Source organism: Egretta garzetta, unplaced genomic scaffold (genome assembly GCF_000687185.1).
Source record: "Egretta garzetta isolate BGI_Z169 unplaced genomic scaffold, ASM68718v1 scaffold49, whole genome shotgun sequence".
NCBI classification, from domain to species: domain Eukaryota; kingdom Metazoa; phylum Chordata; class Aves; order Pelecaniformes; family Ardeidae; genus Egretta; species Egretta garzetta.
In genome coordinates, this window is record NW_009260775.1 from 2,009,563 (window position 1) to 2,028,573 (window position 19,011).

At 37.7% G+C, this 19,011-nt stretch overlaps 1 protein-coding gene across 3 annotated transcripts in view; it reads right to left on the minus strand.

Annotated features, from left to right (window-relative positions):
* Positions 1-667: 667 nt before the first annotated feature.
* The window catches only part of WWC3 (WWC family member 3), a 63,516-nt gene continuing 45,172 nt past the window's right edge, over positions 668-19,011 (minus strand). Inside the window, exons 11-22 of one of the 3 annotated variants that reach the window (XM_035901720.1) lie at positions 16,337-16,457; positions 15,422-15,496; positions 14,314-14,400; positions 11,648-11,840; positions 8,671-8,838; positions 7,826-7,977; positions 6,920-7,079; positions 5,821-5,985; positions 4,416-4,508; positions 3,118-3,345; positions 2,236-2,363; positions 668-791 (exon numbers count right to left, since the gene is read on the minus strand). In XM_035901720.1, coding sequence (XP_035757613.1) covers positions 725-791; positions 2,236-2,363; positions 3,118-3,345; positions 4,416-4,508; positions 5,821-5,985; positions 6,920-7,079; positions 7,826-7,977; positions 8,671-8,838; positions 11,648-11,840; positions 14,314-14,400; positions 15,422-15,496; positions 16,337-16,457 — 1,637 coding nt within the window. In that variant the 3' untranslated portion in view covers positions 668-724. Of the gene's footprint in view, positions 792-2,235; positions 2,364-3,117; positions 3,349-4,415; positions 4,509-5,820; positions 5,986-6,919; positions 7,080-7,825; positions 7,978-8,670; positions 8,839-11,647; positions 11,841-14,313; positions 14,401-15,421; positions 15,497-16,336; positions 16,458-19,011 lie in introns of all 3 variants that reach the window. The other 2 variants (XM_035901719.1, XM_035901718.1) reach the window with 2 other exon arrangements.

The following is a 19,011-nucleotide window of genomic DNA, read 5'->3' on the forward strand; positions in this document are numbered from 1 at the left end:
AGATACTTTAGACACAACTGAAATGAAAACTATTAGTGCACAGTAAGAACATGCAAATGAATTCTGCAATGTTTAACATCACTTCTAATCAGTGTTAAATGCATTGCAGGTGATAATATTTCGCTATAACACAGACAGTGCTAAAGGATACAATGTACATAATAAGCTACAGATAATAAAGCTGAAAAAAGTGACAATTTTAGAACATAGTATTTTCATTTCAGGTATCAGAAACAAAACCAGCTCAATGGTTCCATTCTACTGTATGACAAATACTGAAGAACAAAATTTCAGTCTTAAAATACATCTTAAAGTAGGTATTTTCCTTCAAGGAAAAAAGGCACTATAAATAAATTACACTACAGTGAATTTGCCTGAACTCACTTTGTTTCTGTCTTCCAGCCTTTAAGTCAAATAAAACAGCATAAAAACTGTACACGCTCTTAACAGGATAGTCGATCTTTTATAAAATAAGTTGTCTTCAGAGATGTCAGTTTCACAACAAGGAAAAACCAAGCCTTGTTGCAGTCGCTATTATAAAATATATAAGTATATATATTTATATATAATGTTTTTGTTTACTTTTACTTTTTTTACTTTTTTTATTTTTTACAAAATGTGTATATTAGCTTTTGCACAATTTTTTTTTTTAAAGAAACTTGGCTAATCTAATAACTTCATTAAAATAAAAGCGATAAATACTTCATGTTTACAATTCAACATGTCATACATCATCAGCTGGCAGAGGAGGTATGTTAATCCTTGGTCTTGTAAAAAAAGCTATCTTCTCTCTGTGATCAAAACAAGATAAAAAGGAAGTCAATCAAACATATGCCTACACTTCCACATCCCCCACAAAGAACATGGTTTCTTTACTCTGGTTAGTGGTTAGCATTTGCTACTTACATACTGAATCAATGGTTTATCTGAGTACAAGAAACTTACAAAAAATACTACATGGTATACATGGTATACTTTTGGCAACATTCTGTTGAACATGATTACTATTTTTGAAAATTTAGTGGAAGCTTTATTCAACTCTTTAAACATCAGTCACAGCTGACTCTGAAGAAGTTTCACAGGACAAGCCCTGCATAAGCCCCTTCTGCAATGCAAAGTTCACCCTTGTACATTTTGTAATAATGCCTACCAAAAAAAGGAAAAAAAAAAAGACAGCAGAGACATCTTTTTGCTTCTTTATTGAGCAAAGAGTGCACGCTGCCAAATAATAAGTGTCATGAGAAATAGATGCATGCATAAAAAGGGCAAGAATTTAACAAGGAAGACAGTTTTTGCTTAATTTTCTACATCTCATTTGATTCAATTCCCCATACCTTTTTGTATCTCAGTAGACAAAGTACAAAACTCCCTCTTCTTAACAGAAACGTAAGATGAAAAACAACCCTAGAATTTCTTTTCATACTACTAACTCCTCACCTTTGTGAGAAAGGCCTTTTCGGTATAATTCAAGCAAAAAAAAATGACATTAAAGGACAGACAGCTTTTCTATTTAACTTAAGTATTCCTTGCAAAGAAGTTCTATAAACCTAAACACTGCATGAAATAGTATAACATAAAATTGTAGTCGAGCTGTCCTCCACATCTATGCTGCACTAACATTTTCTTAGTCTTACTGTTACTCTCCCAATAAAAATTATAAAAATTTTAATGCTGAAGTAATAAAGCCTTCCTGTGAAAGGCACACTGTTTATCAATGCCACTTGTACACAAAATAAACTGTCAGAAAAAAAATAAAGCTAGGAGAGGACATATACCATGTGAACACAGATGAAATAGGAAAAAAAGTCCAAAGAAAAGGCTTCTTGAGGGAAAGCTGGAATAATTATTGAATAATGAAGAGAGTGTTACTAGTAACGTATATGTATTTCATTAAACAAGCTATTTATGCCCACAGGCTTGCATTGAAGAACTGACAAATGATTTGAAGTAGTGACTAGGCTAAGTTGAAAGAATCACCTAAGCTATGTTTGTACTTGAAGACTTTTTTTTTTTTTAATTTCATGTAGGTTAGAATTGTAATACTGCAATTTTACCTTAGCTTTGGCTCTCTGCACTACAAATAATTCAAAGGAAACCCATGTGACCAAATCAATATACAGCTAAAAATTACTGCCTATACAGAAGACACACAGAATGTAAGCTAAATGCTTCAAGAGAGCTTTAACCTCTCTAATGAACTCTTGCTATGCTATTTCAGTACACATTACCACTTACCTAAAAGTCTGCACCTGAATTGGCTCCTTCTGATTTTGCCCACGCAACTGGTATATTTCTTTTGATGCTTTCTTTAGCATCTTTTCAGCTGCTTGCTCTTGGTGATGTTCAAATTTGGTCTGTCTGGTCTGAAAACAAGAATATAATGCTTAAAATGGTCACGTGAATAAATAACCACAATAATACCCAGGTTAAAATAATGGATTTTTTCCCCACTCACCACAGTAAAAACACACAAGTACATTCTCTGAAATAGCTGATCATCTAAGAACTATAAATTCAAAAGACTGACAAGTGTTGCTTAATTTCTTAAGACAGATATGTATTAAATTAATTAAATTTACTGCACACAGATCTGTCAAACAATACCTTAAAATAAATTTAGGTTCACTCTTAGTCTCTGATAATCCAATGACAATTTCGTTTGTTGTGCAGTTTTTGCCGCTTTTTGCCTAGAATTTCTTTCTCCAAGAACAGGGAAAAAAAAAAAAAAAAAAAAAAAAAAAAAAAAAATCACATGCTTAGGGAACGTTCCAAATACTTGTAAAAAATGAAACATCAAATCAGCAAAATTTCTTTCAAAGATCAGAAGTCAGGAAATTATTAAAGTTCCAATAATAAATATCTAAACCGAAAAAAACCCCAAACAAAACCAAAAAGTGCCATCGGCAAATAGTGCCATTCTCCAGTAACTGTCTTCGAATAAATACACAATTTGGTAATAATGCAATAATTTTCATTGTGCTAACTTCAAGAATATAGCAGCAACATTCACTGTTTGAAGTTCTGTAAAAACAGCTCTTTAGACATCTTGTCACAATCAAGAAGTTTTGAAACCAGAAGTTTCTGAATGTGTGGAGTGCTCATCTCGCGTTGCCATACCTGCCTTTCTGCTTCCTTCAACAAGTTTCGGAATCGCTCATCCCGAAGGACCCAGTGGGGTAGATCTGTCTGCCCTCTGAGCTGGGCATCTTCCAGACGCTGTCTCAGCTCTCTTAGAACACATATCTCCTCGTTCAGCTGTCTCTGTCTCGTTCTGGATGCCTGGAGATCCAGCTCCAGGTCTAAGGATGTCCTTGCCATAAGCTCAGCCAAAGATGATCTGCAGGACTGCTGAGTTATGAGGATTCAAATAAAACACACAATATATTACTCTCAACATGGTATACTGGTCTGTCTTTAGCTACATAGGGCATACATTTTCTGTACTTATTTCACACACAAAGTCTTTCTTGACACGTTTTTCTTGACAAGTCTTTCTTGACAAGTTTTGGAGAGATTATTTATATCCCACAGTGAAAGGGTAACTAGCTATAAGGGTTTTCTGTACCATACGTAAACTTTTTCAATTAATGCTTTCTACTACCTCCTTTGACAGTCTCCTTTTGGCTTAAAAATGTTTAACTAATTTAAGCTTGTAGACTAAACTTTCATGTTATGATGATAATAAAAGGGATGCAACGTGAAAAACTCATAATGGAGTCCTGACATCAGAAAATACTGTACTGAGCAAGATTCCCTGTAAGTGGCTTTATTCAATACTGGTTTTAAGACACATTCTGAATCAAAATGGAAGGCATGGCTGTCTATTTGCCTACACCAGCAAGAAATTGATTTCTGATGACAAAGCTAACCTGTATGCAATTTACATACAAGGCATTAAGACCTTACATGCCCTTCTCTGCCACTTATTCTGCAGTGGGGGGGTGGCACGGGGAAGTAAGGTGAGCTTAATCTATTCATTCCTGAATACATGGGCCTCAAATTCTATGGTTTGCTAGGCTGCACGGGAGGGGAGCTAGATGTTTTACTGTCACATTCACACATGCTTCTCTGGGCCTGCACCCTGCATCATAAACTAGATTTTAAAGATTTAACAAAGTTTACATCTAAATCAATACAAATTCTTTTTCCCCGTTAAACTGATTTTGTCTGCCACACTTTTTTCTCCCTCCTCAATAATTGTTAGCAACTATATTTCACTTCTCTGTATCGCTCTTTTAAACTTAAAAAACCCAAGCCTAACCCAAAACACGCACCCCTCTCCCAATCACATTATAGAAGCCTTATACATTTCCTAAAAACATCAGAACATACCTGCAGACATCTAAAGCTTATGTATGAAAGTACCAGTGTTGTAGCAACTCAGTGAAAAGTAAAAACCAGTTTCCTAGGTATACCTGCTTATACCGTAGAGTACGCCTCTCCAATGTATTCCGGACAAAAGGGGACTTCCTTGGCAGAGTTGAACTGTCACTGTCACTGCGATACAGCTGATCAGAAAAGATATTGAAAATACAGGTTGCTTACGAGGATTATTTGGATTATATATCTGGATATTCTTTTTCTTTTGCTTTTGAGATTTATTTTTAAAAATGCACTGAAACTGTCTTGGTTTTAAGCAACTGACTTTTTTCAGCTTTAGTTATTTAAATAATCTATATATAATAGTGCTTATACTGCATATTTACAATAATTCAAGAAAACTTCAAAAATATCAGTGTTTTACAGCTAAGTTTCATTGAGCATTCTACTAAATATCCAAGACAATGTATCCTAAAAGAAGGAGGAAGGGGAAGTTAAAGGCAGTATTTCTTCCCAATGCATTATTGTCATGGGCACAAACAATACAGCTTCCCACTTCCCCCCCCAATTTTAAGTAAATACAGATTAAGTGAGGGTGTTTAACAGTCTTTTCCTTTTTGAACCATCTTTGTTCTGGTGTGTGAGGGTGCTTTACTCGCATTCCCTATCTCATAAACAGATACGGAATCCAGAAATCAAACTGAAGAATTTGAAGGGGTCCATAGATGCACTGTGTGCAATGTAAATAAGAGCAAAAACCAGAAGATCCTTGCTTTAGGGAAAAGCGTAAAAGTTAAAAATCCTTACTGCGTTTTCAAACTCAAGCTCTCAAAAGCTTATGAAGAGTACAATTAAAGCTACGTGCATTCCACTAATATTGCAAAATCAATACCCATGTATTGATCTGCAATACCATGAGCCAACTGCTTATAAGCCTTTTTGCCACTGAACATAGGAACTGGCTAACGTGAGCTTGAAACCTGTTGTGCCAATCCTCAGTTACTTGCACCAGTGCACTCAGGAATCTTAGGTCCCGCTGGAACAGGCATCCTATGACTTACATTCATGACAGCAACCACAGTCGTAAGAATATTTATGCAACAACTCTAAGACTCAGCCCCCTTAACCAAACTTTTAGGTACCTGAAAGTTAAACATGGTTTTTAAACTGTTCATACATCTCATTAGACACCACTATAGCTCTGTAAAATCAATCACCGTAGCCTAACATCTAAGGTTGCCAGGGAAGAGAGCTTAATATCTAATCTGTCACAGATTCTTAAAATTTTAAATGAAATAAATTCAGGTTTCAACTCTTAAAAAGAACCAGGGGACCCCTTCTCCATGGCAATGTCTGAATTCAATGAAAGATTATTCGTTAGTATTAAAAAGCAGTATGTGTTTCTTATGAATGTAAGAAAGTCTTAAGAAGAAATTATCAAAAATGTACAGAACAATTGTGTGGAGGCCCCTCCCCCCCTTCTTTTTAAGCCTTACTCACTCTGCAAACATATTGACTTCGTGCTCCAGGCGAGAAGGTCTGGGAACGAACAATAGTGCTACTGCGAACAAAAGCAGAACCCCGTGGCCTGCGGCTAGTTCTCTCTTTTGGAAGAATAGCAACTTCTTCAGGAAACAGATCCTCAGTGTTAGTTTCCTTATCCACCTAAAATTTCAATGAAGGAAAAATTTTTATTTTTTCCTTATTTTCTCTCTCTCACCAAAACCAGACATTTCAACAATATCAAAAGTAAACAATTTGTCCTGCTAGCTAGGTTCAAGTTTTAATGTGCACTTGAGAACAGAGGATGAATCACCTCATTTTTAAAAAGAGTTTTAAAACCAGGTCATTCAAAATGGAAAGATTACCTTTCAGAAGCCTTTGCTGGAACAGTAACAATTATGAGATGCAGTTATAACGTGAATCACAGCTGCAGAGCACAAAGACTTGCATTCAGTAATGGCAAATGGGCATTAACCAAGCTACCACCTGATCTCCAGCCTCAACAGAAGAAAACTGAGTCACCTTTCAATAACCAAGGTGACTCTGAAGCAAGCAGCTACCTTAAAACTGGAAGAAGTCAAATTCATAGAAGAAACTCAGCAAAAGGGAACTGAGAGACTGTTGAAACAATGATGCAAGAACACTATAATATTCAGAAATACAGAAAACACACTACTCTAGCAAAGCTTCCAAACTTTAAGGTAACTCACTCCTCAATAGGAGTAGGCAACACGAACGGCTTATGTTCCTCTACTTCAATGGAAGTGTGCCAATTTCAGCCTGTTCAGGATTATTTTCAATGTCTCGTATCTTGAATACAAGAGATTTTAAATACATCAGTTTCAGCACAATTGTTCTGAAAATTTCAGCTGTATTTATTGTAACACTGAAACGGTATCGCAAGTCTTAAAACATCAAGCTTTTTTCTTCACAATTCCTTCAAAAATTCTTATTTCTAGGAGCACTGGAATTTGATCATTTCTGATTCTTTTCTCTCCTGATCAGTTCGGACTCAAACTCAAGGAGCAGCAACAACACGTGCTGCGTGCGCCAGGCAGCACGGCATATTCTGTACTGCAGTGTCTTGTCTCATTACCTTTAGCGGCGGAGGCTGCATTTTTCCAGAACCATACTGGCCTGCTTGAGTTGCAAACACGTGTCCAGCTAACGAATCCCCACAAAATGGCTCTGGATAAGGAGGACTAGTCTGGGTGCAATTACTGCATCCACTGTCAACAGATTCTGCTTGCCAACTCCTGAAGTCAGAACACCACAAGAATTTTGCAGGTATTAGAAAATTGCATGCAATTATGCATCATGTTTATGTAGTTCATTATCCAGGTGAGTTTGTCATTTTAGACTATTATTTCTCCAATAAAAATACAGAATTTTCAAAGGGAGAACATATCCCATTTGCATTACTGCAGATACACAGACAAGCAAACACATTTCATGCAGGGGAAAAAAAAAAAAAAATCACCTTCCCTAATTTTCTTAAAGCATATGTTCTGGTCTTTATAATGGTACTAAGCAAACAGTAACAAAAAGCAAAATACAACTCTCATAACAAACTAGGAGTATTATTAATGATGAAATAGCATTATAATAAAGCCTGAAATAGTAAGAGCTGTGTGGCACGTTCACTCCATAAGCATTGCAATGCATATCTTTGACAATTTCCCATGTCACCAGAGAATTCTAATTTTTTTAGTACAGTGCTGTTGCAAACCCATTACAGTTGCCTTCCTATCAAAGTTTCTGTTTGATATAATGTTTTCCCACTCCCCAAAATTCCAAGTCCTCTAAATTCAGCCAGCTATTCAAATAAGGTTTTCTTCTGTTTGTACATCATCACATAGTAACAGAATTTTATATTCACAACACTAACGGGGAGCAGATCTCAGCATAAGGACCTGCTGTTTCTCCTGCTGTATTTCAGACTATACCCATAATGTAAATATCACTCAGCTGTTTGATGAGGTATTTAAGCTACTATTTTTACCTTTCTGATACAGCTTCTGCCTGATCTTCCTTTCTTTCCATCTCCAGGATTTCCTCCTCTGTGTACTCCAGTTTCACTCTCTCTTCTGCCAGCTCTCTCTCAACTGCTTCCAGCTGGGCAGTTGTCCTAGCTAATAGGGCTGTCACTGCATCCTGAAAGGTAAACCAGACTTCAAATAAAACCGTTTGAACACGCCACCGTGTTTAATGTATATTATTCAGAGAAAATAAAATAAAAACATAGCCACTGTATGTTCCTCCAAAACCCCCACACAAACCCAAAACAAAACCAAAACCCACAAAAACCCCGCAAACCCAAAACATCTGTCCTGAATCTTAATAATCAAAAAGTACGTGCTGTTCCATCAGTGCAACTTCTCGCAGAAACCGGGCAGGCTTTCTCGCACTGTGGAGCATCATCCAGCAAGATACGTCCAAAGAGACCTCTGGAGGTCACCTAGTCTGATGTCCTGCCCAAAGCAAGGACAGCTTCACAGCCACATCAGGTTGCCCAGGGTCCAGTCAAGGGCTGAAAAATCTCCAAGGATGGAATGTGCACAACCTCTCTTGACAACCTCTTTTAGTGCAGTGGCAGAAATTTTTAATGTTTTAGTCAGTTGGCCTGGAATTGTGCATACAAACATATACAGAGTACTAATTCCAAGCACCTGGTCCAGACACAACGTAGCTTTTAATTATTCTCCTAAAATCCAGCTCTTGCGGCAAGAGCTAAATCAAGGTATCACCTTTTCTGCACCTCAAAAACAAACTGCACCCGAGATAAGATCACAACCAACCACTCAGCAGGTCAAATAAAGTGAACAAGTAACTTTTCCAGAGCCATACTGTTTTAACTGTAGTTACATTTCCAGAAGACCGGGGAATATTTTCTTCACACTGGTTTTTGTTCTTTGCTCTCTGGGGGTCTGAGCCAGTGAAGATCTGAACAGAATACCAGTGAAGCTGCATCTCACCAGAATTCTCTGCATCAGTCAGGTTTATCTGAGCAATGCCCTGTAAACAACAAAAAGCATTGACCACAGTAAGACAAACATACTCTTTAAATGAGAAGGTATCTATCCTGCAGTGTATTTTCCTTATAACATAAACCCCCCACTTTATCAAATACTAATAATGTCTGTTAAAAAGAGACAGCTTTGTTATGTTGTGTTACAATGTCTAAGATACTGAATTTCTTGCCTCTTGCTTCCTACCAGAAAGGATCAGAGTAGATATTCGATTTTTTTAAGTTGAAAAATAAAATTTGTATGATTGACATAGGTATGATTGTTACAGCTGACAACTCTTAATATTTTATTTTAAAAAAAACCCTCTCAATTACCTATCTGATTTCTACATTTGCTTAAATTAACATTACTTTAACAATATTACTTTCATCTGTTTTCTTTTGAGAGAACTATATCGTGAGATACCCTTCCATTCTCTGGTTCTCAGAGGCATCTTCCAAAGGGGGAAAAAAATGTCATGTAAACTTTTTTTTTTCCCCCTGACTTTTTATATCATAAGGTAGTCAAATGGGTCATAAAGCCATTTTTCCAGTTTCCGAGCCATCCTTACATCTCCTAGGATCAGGAGAAAACAAGTTTAATGGAAGCTTCCCACTAAAAGTATTCCCAACTTTAAAGCAGCCCTACTCCATCAGACAGTCCTCATGTAGGAAATTTCTGAGTGGTGTTGACCTAAATAAAAAAAGAGTTCTGAGCAAATTCATGCCTCTTTATTTTTAATCAGTTCACTAGCTGGACCTAGCAATGATTTTATATTAGCTAGCTTTAATTACTGCTTTTGGCTTTATCTGGTTATCTCTATAACCTGTTCATGTCCATACTAATTGACCACATGCTAAGAATGTTTTAATTTATACCACTGGAAAAATCACATAAAAATTTTTTTCATCTCTCACAAAACAAATACCTGGATGCAATGATTCTAATTGTAAAGGCAGTAAGAGATGTATACAGAAACTGCATTCAACTTTAAGCAGATAAAGAAACAGTTAATTAGAAAATAATAATTAAAAAAAAAAATCACTGCATTGTTTTTGCAAGATGAACGTTCCCTGGGGCTCTGTTTAAACAGGTGTATAAAGGAGAAAAGTTTCTGAGACTAACAAAAGAACGTCACGCTGGGATACAATGTGTTACTGAGAATATCATTTTATGTCAGTATATTGAATGCTACAAACAGAAATGCCTTTTCTTTTATACATAACAGAGATTTCGTCTAATTATCTATTTGTTCTGACACAATGCAAGAAAGAAACATGTATTGAATACTCACACTTTTGCATCGGAGTTGGAAAACATTTAAGACCTGCTGGGTTTGGTTTTAGGGGTAGAGGGGAAAGCTGTTTTCCTGTCACCAATATTGGAAAAAACGTACGTTGACTCTTACGATGTCTGCCACTCCCCTACACACCGCATTTATTAAGCGGCTAAGAAAGCATGCCAAACCAGCTGCCACTACAAAGCGAATGACTAACCGGGTAGAACATTACCATCAAACCCAATTAATAATCATCAGTACTGAAAGGACTAATTAGTATTTCATCTCCACCTCAAGATTTGGAGCTTACTCAAAAGGATGAAGAAGGTGGGTCTGCTTGTTCTGATGCATTTGTTAACAACTTGGATGGCAGAATAGTAAAAGCATTTATGAATCTCTCGGTGATGTCAGACAAAGGGATTGTAAAATTTAAGAGAAAAGGATCAGAATTTAAAATTATGTTAAAAAATAGGATGGATGTTCTGAAATAAAAACACGAAATGCAGAAAGACAACTGTTACGCACTCAAGAAGAATTCAAATAAATTAAGACATGGGGAATAATTGTTTGGTCAGGGCCATAAAAGATCAGAAACTGGGAGTGAAACAGCAACGCCATGTGATTGCAAGAAAGGCAATTGCATTTCTTTGATGTTTTAACATGAGCTATATACGCTAACCGTGGCAAATAACAACTCCCTTATCTCAACACTGATGAGGCCACCAGGGAAGAAATAAGCCAGCTTAAGGAAGCACAGTTTCAGAAAGCCGTAGGAAAACAGAAAAAGATCTTTCAGCAAGGCAGGGCATATGAGTAGAAGGTTGAGGGAATGGAAAGACCAACCCACAAGTTTAGTGGATTTACTTCTCTGTGTAAGCCAAGTTGAGAACCATTTGCCTGAATATTTATTTCTTTTTTTCATTCCCTGTTACGTACAAAAATGTGTTTAACTTCAGATAAACTCCAACCTGGCTTCTGCATTTAGGAAAGCACTTAACTGGCATAATCTAATCGAAAAGAAAGCAGTCAAAAACTTCAGAAATATAGGGATGAACAAATCTATGGAAAACACTGTAATCTTGGTGGTAGAGATTTTGAAAGACAATTATAGATGCCATCATAGCAGTTCCAAAGAGAGGTAGCAAATGATTTCTCAGTTTTGAGAAAATGCTTATTTTCAATTTACAGCAAAAGAGGGCAACGATCTTAATGTTTAAATACACACCTCAATGCACCTACCTTAAGAAACCATGGCATTGTGTCTCTCTTCTTGAGCAGCATTGTTAACTTACCCTGAAGTATGTTACCAACTACTGTAGACAAATATTTCTGACAAAACTATACTAAGACTATGAAAGAGAAAAAATTCCTGCCAACATAACCTGAAGGCCTATCATGTTCTGCTAATTCAGCAATAACAGCTAAAATAAAAGCACCCTAAACTTAGATGCACTTGTGTCAATATAAAGATACTTTACACTGATACAGCTATTTAGTTTCGCGTATCACATGGCTTTTAAGAAATAGGACCACTTACCAATAGTTCTTCTTGCTGCTGATGGTCAACTGAACAGACATACAGCTGGAGTGATTTTAATTTCAAAACACTTGAATGCACGGGGATTCGGAAAACTTCATTAAATATTAACGGAGTTTGGAATTCCAAAGCTCTAGAGCAGTAAGTGGTTGGTGTGCCTGACTCAAGTGGTGGCAAATAAACTCTCACATGACTGGGAACAGCAAAATAAGACAAATAGCACAATTGAGACAAAGAAAGCTATTTTGAATTTCTCAAAATCAAGCTAAGCAAAAACATCAGTGTAACTTCTACATGAAGAATCTGCTCTGGGATCTCCTTGTTGCGGGAATTTATTCTTAACACAGAAGAACTGCAAAGCTGATTTGGAGACACTATCTTTTTCTAACTAAAACTAATTTGTTGTTTTGACTTGGTGCTTAAGCAGAGGCACCATGTGGCACTTGAGATGCTCTGAGGTATCCAAGGCATCTACATTGGGCTAGCAAATATGACATAGGATCTACGGCAGATCTACAGCCTTTGCCTGAGCAGCAGCAGCTGGAGGCCAGGTGCTACGCTATGATATTTCAAATGGGAACACATGCCTATGTTCAGGCGATTGAATTGCCCCATAAGTGTCACTGATCCATTTCCTCCTTCCACCCACCAAGCATACCTTTTTCTTCCCCCCTTAAGAAACTCAGCACAAAAGTACGGCTAAAGAAACCTGCAATCATAGCATCCATCTGCTGTCTTAAAAAACAAATTTAAATATCTGGTACCATCTCATTTTGAGACAAAAACCGAAATCCACAACCATTTTAATCTGACAGAAGGCAGCAGAGCTAATTCAAGAAGCGTTTCTGTGTTCTCCCTGCCCTGACTTCTTGTCCACCCCCCGCAATATCCTAATTTTTGCCATACCTTCCCTTGTGACAGCAAAAAGCTCATGCAGCTGCGTTGTGAACCAGATTACAAAACATATCTGGGTTACAAAGCTAACCTAGCAAAAAATTAGACTTAAGGATTAAAAAAAGTCCTGCTCAGAGGCTCACTCAAGTGGACTACCCAGCTGCATGAACTCTTATGCCACCACCAGAGAGGGGCTGACACTGACAGGCAAGTAAATGCTTGGACAACAACTGGAAGAGCTCACTGTGGTGGAACTGCAGTGCTGCCGTGTGGAGCATCAGTTAACTAAACAGCTTTACACGCTGTAAAAAGAGAGCAATCCAACTCCCCTGTTCATCAGCTGCTGCAGCTAACTTCATCCCCACTGCCCCCAGTAACTCTGATTCAATGAACATACAAGTTCCATGGAGGAATTCATTAAACTGGCTAAAAGCTTTTTCTGCTTTTGGTAGTATAAACTTCTTTTTTGACCAGTCAAACCGATTGATTTACCCTGCAGCCACACAATTGATTGATTCCAGCGCAAGTGGTTAACAGAGATGGATAGGGAACAGAACTGCCTTTTTGAGAGCCACTTAAGACACCTGATTGCCTTGATGACAATGTCCAACAAACCCTCTGGAGTCTTTTTTTAACCTTGCTGACTCTACTTGACTTTCTTCAGATGACATGTATTTTTCTAATTACAGGGCAAGATGGCTGAGTACTACTCAATACTTGCATTTTTTCCCTCTAGCATACCCTTGCACTCACACTGAAAACAAAGCAGAAGACTGACACCAATGCACCCACCAGTACAAAGGATTCCCACTAGAGGTTTGCAGAGTTAGCAAGATCAAGTGTTCTCAACAAAGATCAACTCATTCAGCGAGATGCATGTCAATTTAACAACTTCCACAGAACGACTTACATTACAATACAACAATGTTATCACACCTCTGTCTTCCACAGTTTTCAAACAACCTCTCCCAGAGGTAAAGATCAAAAATTTTCACGTGTCAAATTCCTTTAAAATATGTTAAGATACATATCACTAGATAAGACTATTTTATGGCGATGTTGTGATTACTTAAGAAACACTTATTAGAATAAACTAAGCAACATTCTATATAACTCAATATGGATTTTGAAAAAGTAGCACAGGTTGACAGGTTAAAAAAATCCAATTGTTTGTACCGATTCTCAGCTAGTATTTGTGTTAAAGTTATCTTTAAAAGTTTTTTTTACAGATCTTCAAGGAGAGCTGTTAACGGCCACCAAAGCCTACAGATGTCCTGGGGTTTTATTTACTTATTTTTTCTGGTTAAGATAAAGGGCAAGATGTTTTTCTCACTAATTAATATAGATGTTACGTTAGGAATTTGAGAAAATTACACTAAGCTTATTCTGGGATACATCACAGATAAGCTGAGGAGAAGTTGTACAGGAAGTAGTATTTCTGGAATACTGCAAATAATGTAGACGGCTTTGGGGCCAGAAGGCATGGGGTGATGGAAGCATGACTGATGTTTTTGAACAAACTTTCCTACACATAATAAACATGTAAGAACACGGGTCATTGAAGACTGCACTTGTTACCTGACCATTATGACGGAGGTTCTGTAACAGTGACACTTTGAGTCCATAAAATTAACCCTATCCTCATGTAAACTAGCACATACCATCTTCTGCAGAAATGGCTTAGTTTTGCATGAAAACGAACAAATTTATGGTATTTACAATTGTGCCACAAAACAAGCAATGATTAAACTTTCGTTGAAATTCAAGCTTACATTTTGCAGTTTTCTTTAACAACTAGACTAGTGAAGTTCTTCAGCTGTAATACATGGACTAACAGACATTCACTTCCACTGTCATGCCTAGAAAATAAATTTCCTGTGTTAGTCATCAAGCATCAATACTTTGCTTAAGAGAGAGAGATGAAAGACTAGAAAGATTTTAAGAATGTAAAAGCACCTTTTGCTGTTAAAGAAATCTCTTAAATCAGTTTGAATCAAAAGCAATTACAGTCATCACACTCTGTTAACAGAATATTATTAATAATAGTAGCTACAGTAACAAAGTTATCAGAACTAAGATAATTAAACATTACCCAATTAGAAAAGAGTAATATTCCATATTCTGATTCTTGACAGTGAACAGGTTTTATAATGTCCACCCCTTGTGTGTGTGTGCATGCACACATTTAACACATCAGTTACATTAGACAAATCAGTCTGCATTATTTTTGTGGGTTAACAAAAATAAATAAGAAATTCTACTCTTTCACATCAGCATGAATTTTGAAACGGAACTAAGAAACCTGGTTGAGATTTGAAAATTCCCAGTCCTGGGAATTGGTTTTCCAAGGGGTAGAAACGATTCTGGAGGGCTGTCTAAGATGGGACATCATGCCTTGCACTGCTATCATCTGCCCTTCCCCACACTACTCCCACTACTAACAATAGTATGCCCTAAGCACACGACTTCAAAGCTATGTTTGGGAGCTGTATTTCTGTCTCTTCACCTGTGACTTTCCTAAGGTAATCCTCCTTTATCTGGTATAAGAAGTCAGATCTCACACACAGAGAAGTATGCCTATATCCATATGCTCATTAATGGTCCAGACGATGAAAATGCTACTGAAAGAAGTAACAAAGGCCCTTTTTATCAGCCAGTGTTGAAGGACACCGAATGAACCGTGGTTAAGGCACATCCCTAGGAGAAAGTGGCTTGTGATGACTAATCTGTACATCCACTAAACTTTGGCTTTCAATTCAGAAGCTTCTTAAAACTATCTGCTGTGGTTAAGTTTATTAAAAAGTTAAAAACCAAACCAAAGAAAACCAGTGAGCAATTCCTGCAGAGTTGACAGAGGCAAAGAGGAGTAACACTACTCACAGAAAACCAACATGTATTTGCGGTTCTTCACTACTGGCAGCATCACCATAAACAGGCTCTTCCAGATCTTCATTCCTGAAGGAACAGAAAGTACTGTAAACTACATACTGACCTAAGCTGTTAAAACATAATGGCATGAAGATTTATTTTATGATCTATGAATATAAGCAATTGTTTGGTAATACAGGAGGGACTGGTAATACAGAAGGGATTAAGAAGGGATTATGGTTGGACTCAATAACCTTAAAGGGCTTTTCCAATTTCCAACCTAAATGATTCTATGATTCTGTAAGATAGCTATTTAAAGAACACACAAAAGTAGTAATTCACAGTTTTAAAAAGTGAGGTTTTAGAACACCTCTTTCAAGATATTTAGGGCAGTTTAATATTTAGCCTTTCTTCCATTTCTCTTTAGCATCCTCAAATCCTTATCTGCTTCCCAGTTACTGTTTATTGTGTTAAAACAATTCTTTAAAATACATGTCTTTACCCATCCTTCAATCACGTGGCCAACACATTTTTAGATTTTCAACAGTTCGTATATTAGTTCCTTGCAGTTATACTTTTATCACATGCTACTCAGAATTGTAAGTCACACTGTATAATTTTATTTTGTAACACATGGTTGAAATAAAATTACTGATTCACGACTAATAGGCTGAGAAAACTATCAAGGGAGAAGTATATGGTGTTAAAATGTTAGAGACAATAAAGGGGAAGGGACTTGGCACTTGCAAAAATGACAGCAGAACTGGATGTGAAAAGCTTCTTTCCTTTAAAACATGCAACCTAGTATTCTTATGTTACTAAGAATTAGCAATTTTGAAAGCATGTTCAGAAATTTACAACGAATTCTTTCAGACCATGTGGTAGAACAGGAATATTTCCAGCTTACTACGCATTTATACACCTGACCTTTTGCTTAAAGCTTCAAACACGCCACTGTCACTAGCCAGTGAATGATCTGAGAGACATGCTGAAACTCGCCTGGCTCTCCTCTCCGATCTTCTACCACTGTCTCCTCGCAGAGTTACAGCTGTCACGGAGAAAAAGTGAAGACAACGTCAGCTCGAGGCAAGCTCTTAAAAATTAAACAAGAAACATTTATTGTATCAAAATGAGTGGCAAACCAGTTGGCAGAAACACAGTTCCTTGCTTTTTCATCTAACTTTAAGTTAAAAACCTAGAATACAATCAACCGGAGGTTTTCTGTGGGAGAATTAAGGAAGGAAGTTTGTGGCTAATTTCTCTCTGGCAAGGCTAAGTATAAACCAATTGCATTGTTATTAAATGTTTTTCTGGTAGAATAATCCCTCCTGGAGGAAGACTCACATTAATTCAACATACGTACACATGATATCCTAAACTTTTAGGGTTTACCTACTGAATATACAATAGTCTAAAAACAAACATAGAGACTAATTCTTTTAAGAAGTTATCTGATAACACAATGTGAGGTTTTGTTCTCATTTGTTTCCTAATACAAAGTCTCAAAGCATACTGTTTATACCACCACATAATAGCAGCTTTTATTTACAGTCTGAGAGGCATTATCAAAAAGAACCAGTGCTTTCCAACTCACTCAGACCACTGTTTTTTTCACGTTCTTGGTGAATGACTCTGAAAAATGACTGGGGGAGGAGGAAGCAATATTCAACCCCCTCTTCCACCCTTCCCCGAATCACCAGCAACACCATGAATAGCAACTCAGCAATCGTTTTCGTGTTGTAAGCCTATCAACAAAAATGATGTTATATATCAGGTTTTGCACAGGCAAGTAGGCATAGCAGCTACCAATCCTTTAAGGTACGTGCACAAGAGAGAATGCTCAAGAATTGTACAGGTACAGTTTTGACACTTCAACGACAGCTCCCAACTTGAGGTTGTTTTCTCTCGCGTCCTAGAGAGAACCCTTAAACAGACTTGTGGAAGTGCAGCTTCTTCACTGTGCAAGTGAAGAACTTTTGCCAACTTTCCCCCATTTTGCTTAAGGCTCTATGACTGTCCTCAAAGCAGAAAAGCAATGGCAAAGAGGTTCCACTTTGCTTCTACCCATGCTCAGAAACTTAAAACAGGCAGCATGGAAGTATTCCCAGGTTTGGCAGAGAGCATTTGGAGTGACAGTAGCACCGTGCACATCACACTGGAGGCAAGCGCCAGCTGACGTTTACCACTTACCACCCCTAAGGATGAAATGCGTCTTAGTCAAAGTGACAACCCGTTCAGTATCTCTGTTACACGTTATCTTAAGGCATCAAAACCAAAAGGCTGGTACCTCATCAGTAAGTTTCCTTCAGCAGAGCACCAGCCAACAGCCTGAGCTACACCAGCAGAGCCCAGCTGAGGTACAGACAACTGAGACAGTCCTCTGCATGGGACCCATCTCATCCCCCCACCCAAGCACCACCAGGATGGGATATCAGGACTTGAAGCTCGATTGCAAATCCCCCAAATTAATACAAATACACCGCTGCTGTCAACAGAAGCGTCTGGCTAAGGTTAGCTGTAACCCACCGTGGGACTGGCAGACAGGATGCCCTGAGCTCCGGCAGTCCTGTGCCAGCCTGAGGTACGTTCCTTTCATCAGGGCACCGACAGCACAAATCCCAAAAGATATTCCAAAAACCACGGGGTCCTGTTTGGAGCTAAAATTCCCTGGTTCTGTCCCAGAATGTCCCCAAAACTGAAAAAGATGTCCCACAAACTGGACAGAGCCAGTTCTCTGTCATTTTAGATCCATAAGTAGCCCTACAGACCTCCTCTCCAAATTCAGTGAAGGATTTAAGCATCTTCAGCTATGCAGCAAATTTATCTGCTGACCAGGGACATCCCAATCCGTGTTTGTCTCTGTACCTCAGGAAAGAACCACTCTTCCCCTCACCCCCAATTACGGCATCCCATCCTTACTGCATAACATACATCATGCAGTGTTACTTATTTCATCCTCACCACAAATGAGAGCCAAGTTCACAGAAAGCAAATAAACTGTATTTGAACCACACTCTCCTCCATATCACTTGTTCGAAGTGGTGGGATTGTTTCTTTGGTTGTTGCTTTTTCTTTTTTTTTTTTTTCTTTTTTCTAAGAAATTTTAACTCCGTGAGCCCACCTCTGAGTTCTGTCACTGGTATTTATGCAGAATCAAAACTAGCACTTTGTAGAGACACCTTCTAATATGCAAGTTTCCCAATAATTTTACATCACTGGAAAGAGGCTGAACTTCACAAAAGTGTATAAATTTTGTATTAAAGTGCTGCTATAATTTCTGTACTAATTTCAACAAGTGACACTACGATGACTTCTTTCTGTAGATAAGCCTTTGGCTCACCCCTCTATGTGAACACTTTGTATAGATGTAGCAGATGAAAAGACCTCATGGGCTCTCTCCTTTGGAGGTTCATGTTCCCAATTTGCCTGGAAGGAAAAATTGGTCTGAAGCACCAATATAATGTCATGAAAACTGACATGTTACAACAATCTTGTAACTTGACAATGATTTGCTCGCTGCCTGCAGGCCATGGAAGCATTCCATAGCATCTGGAAAATCCCAGCGAATTTGGGAGAGATGCAAACACCAAAACATGCCCTTG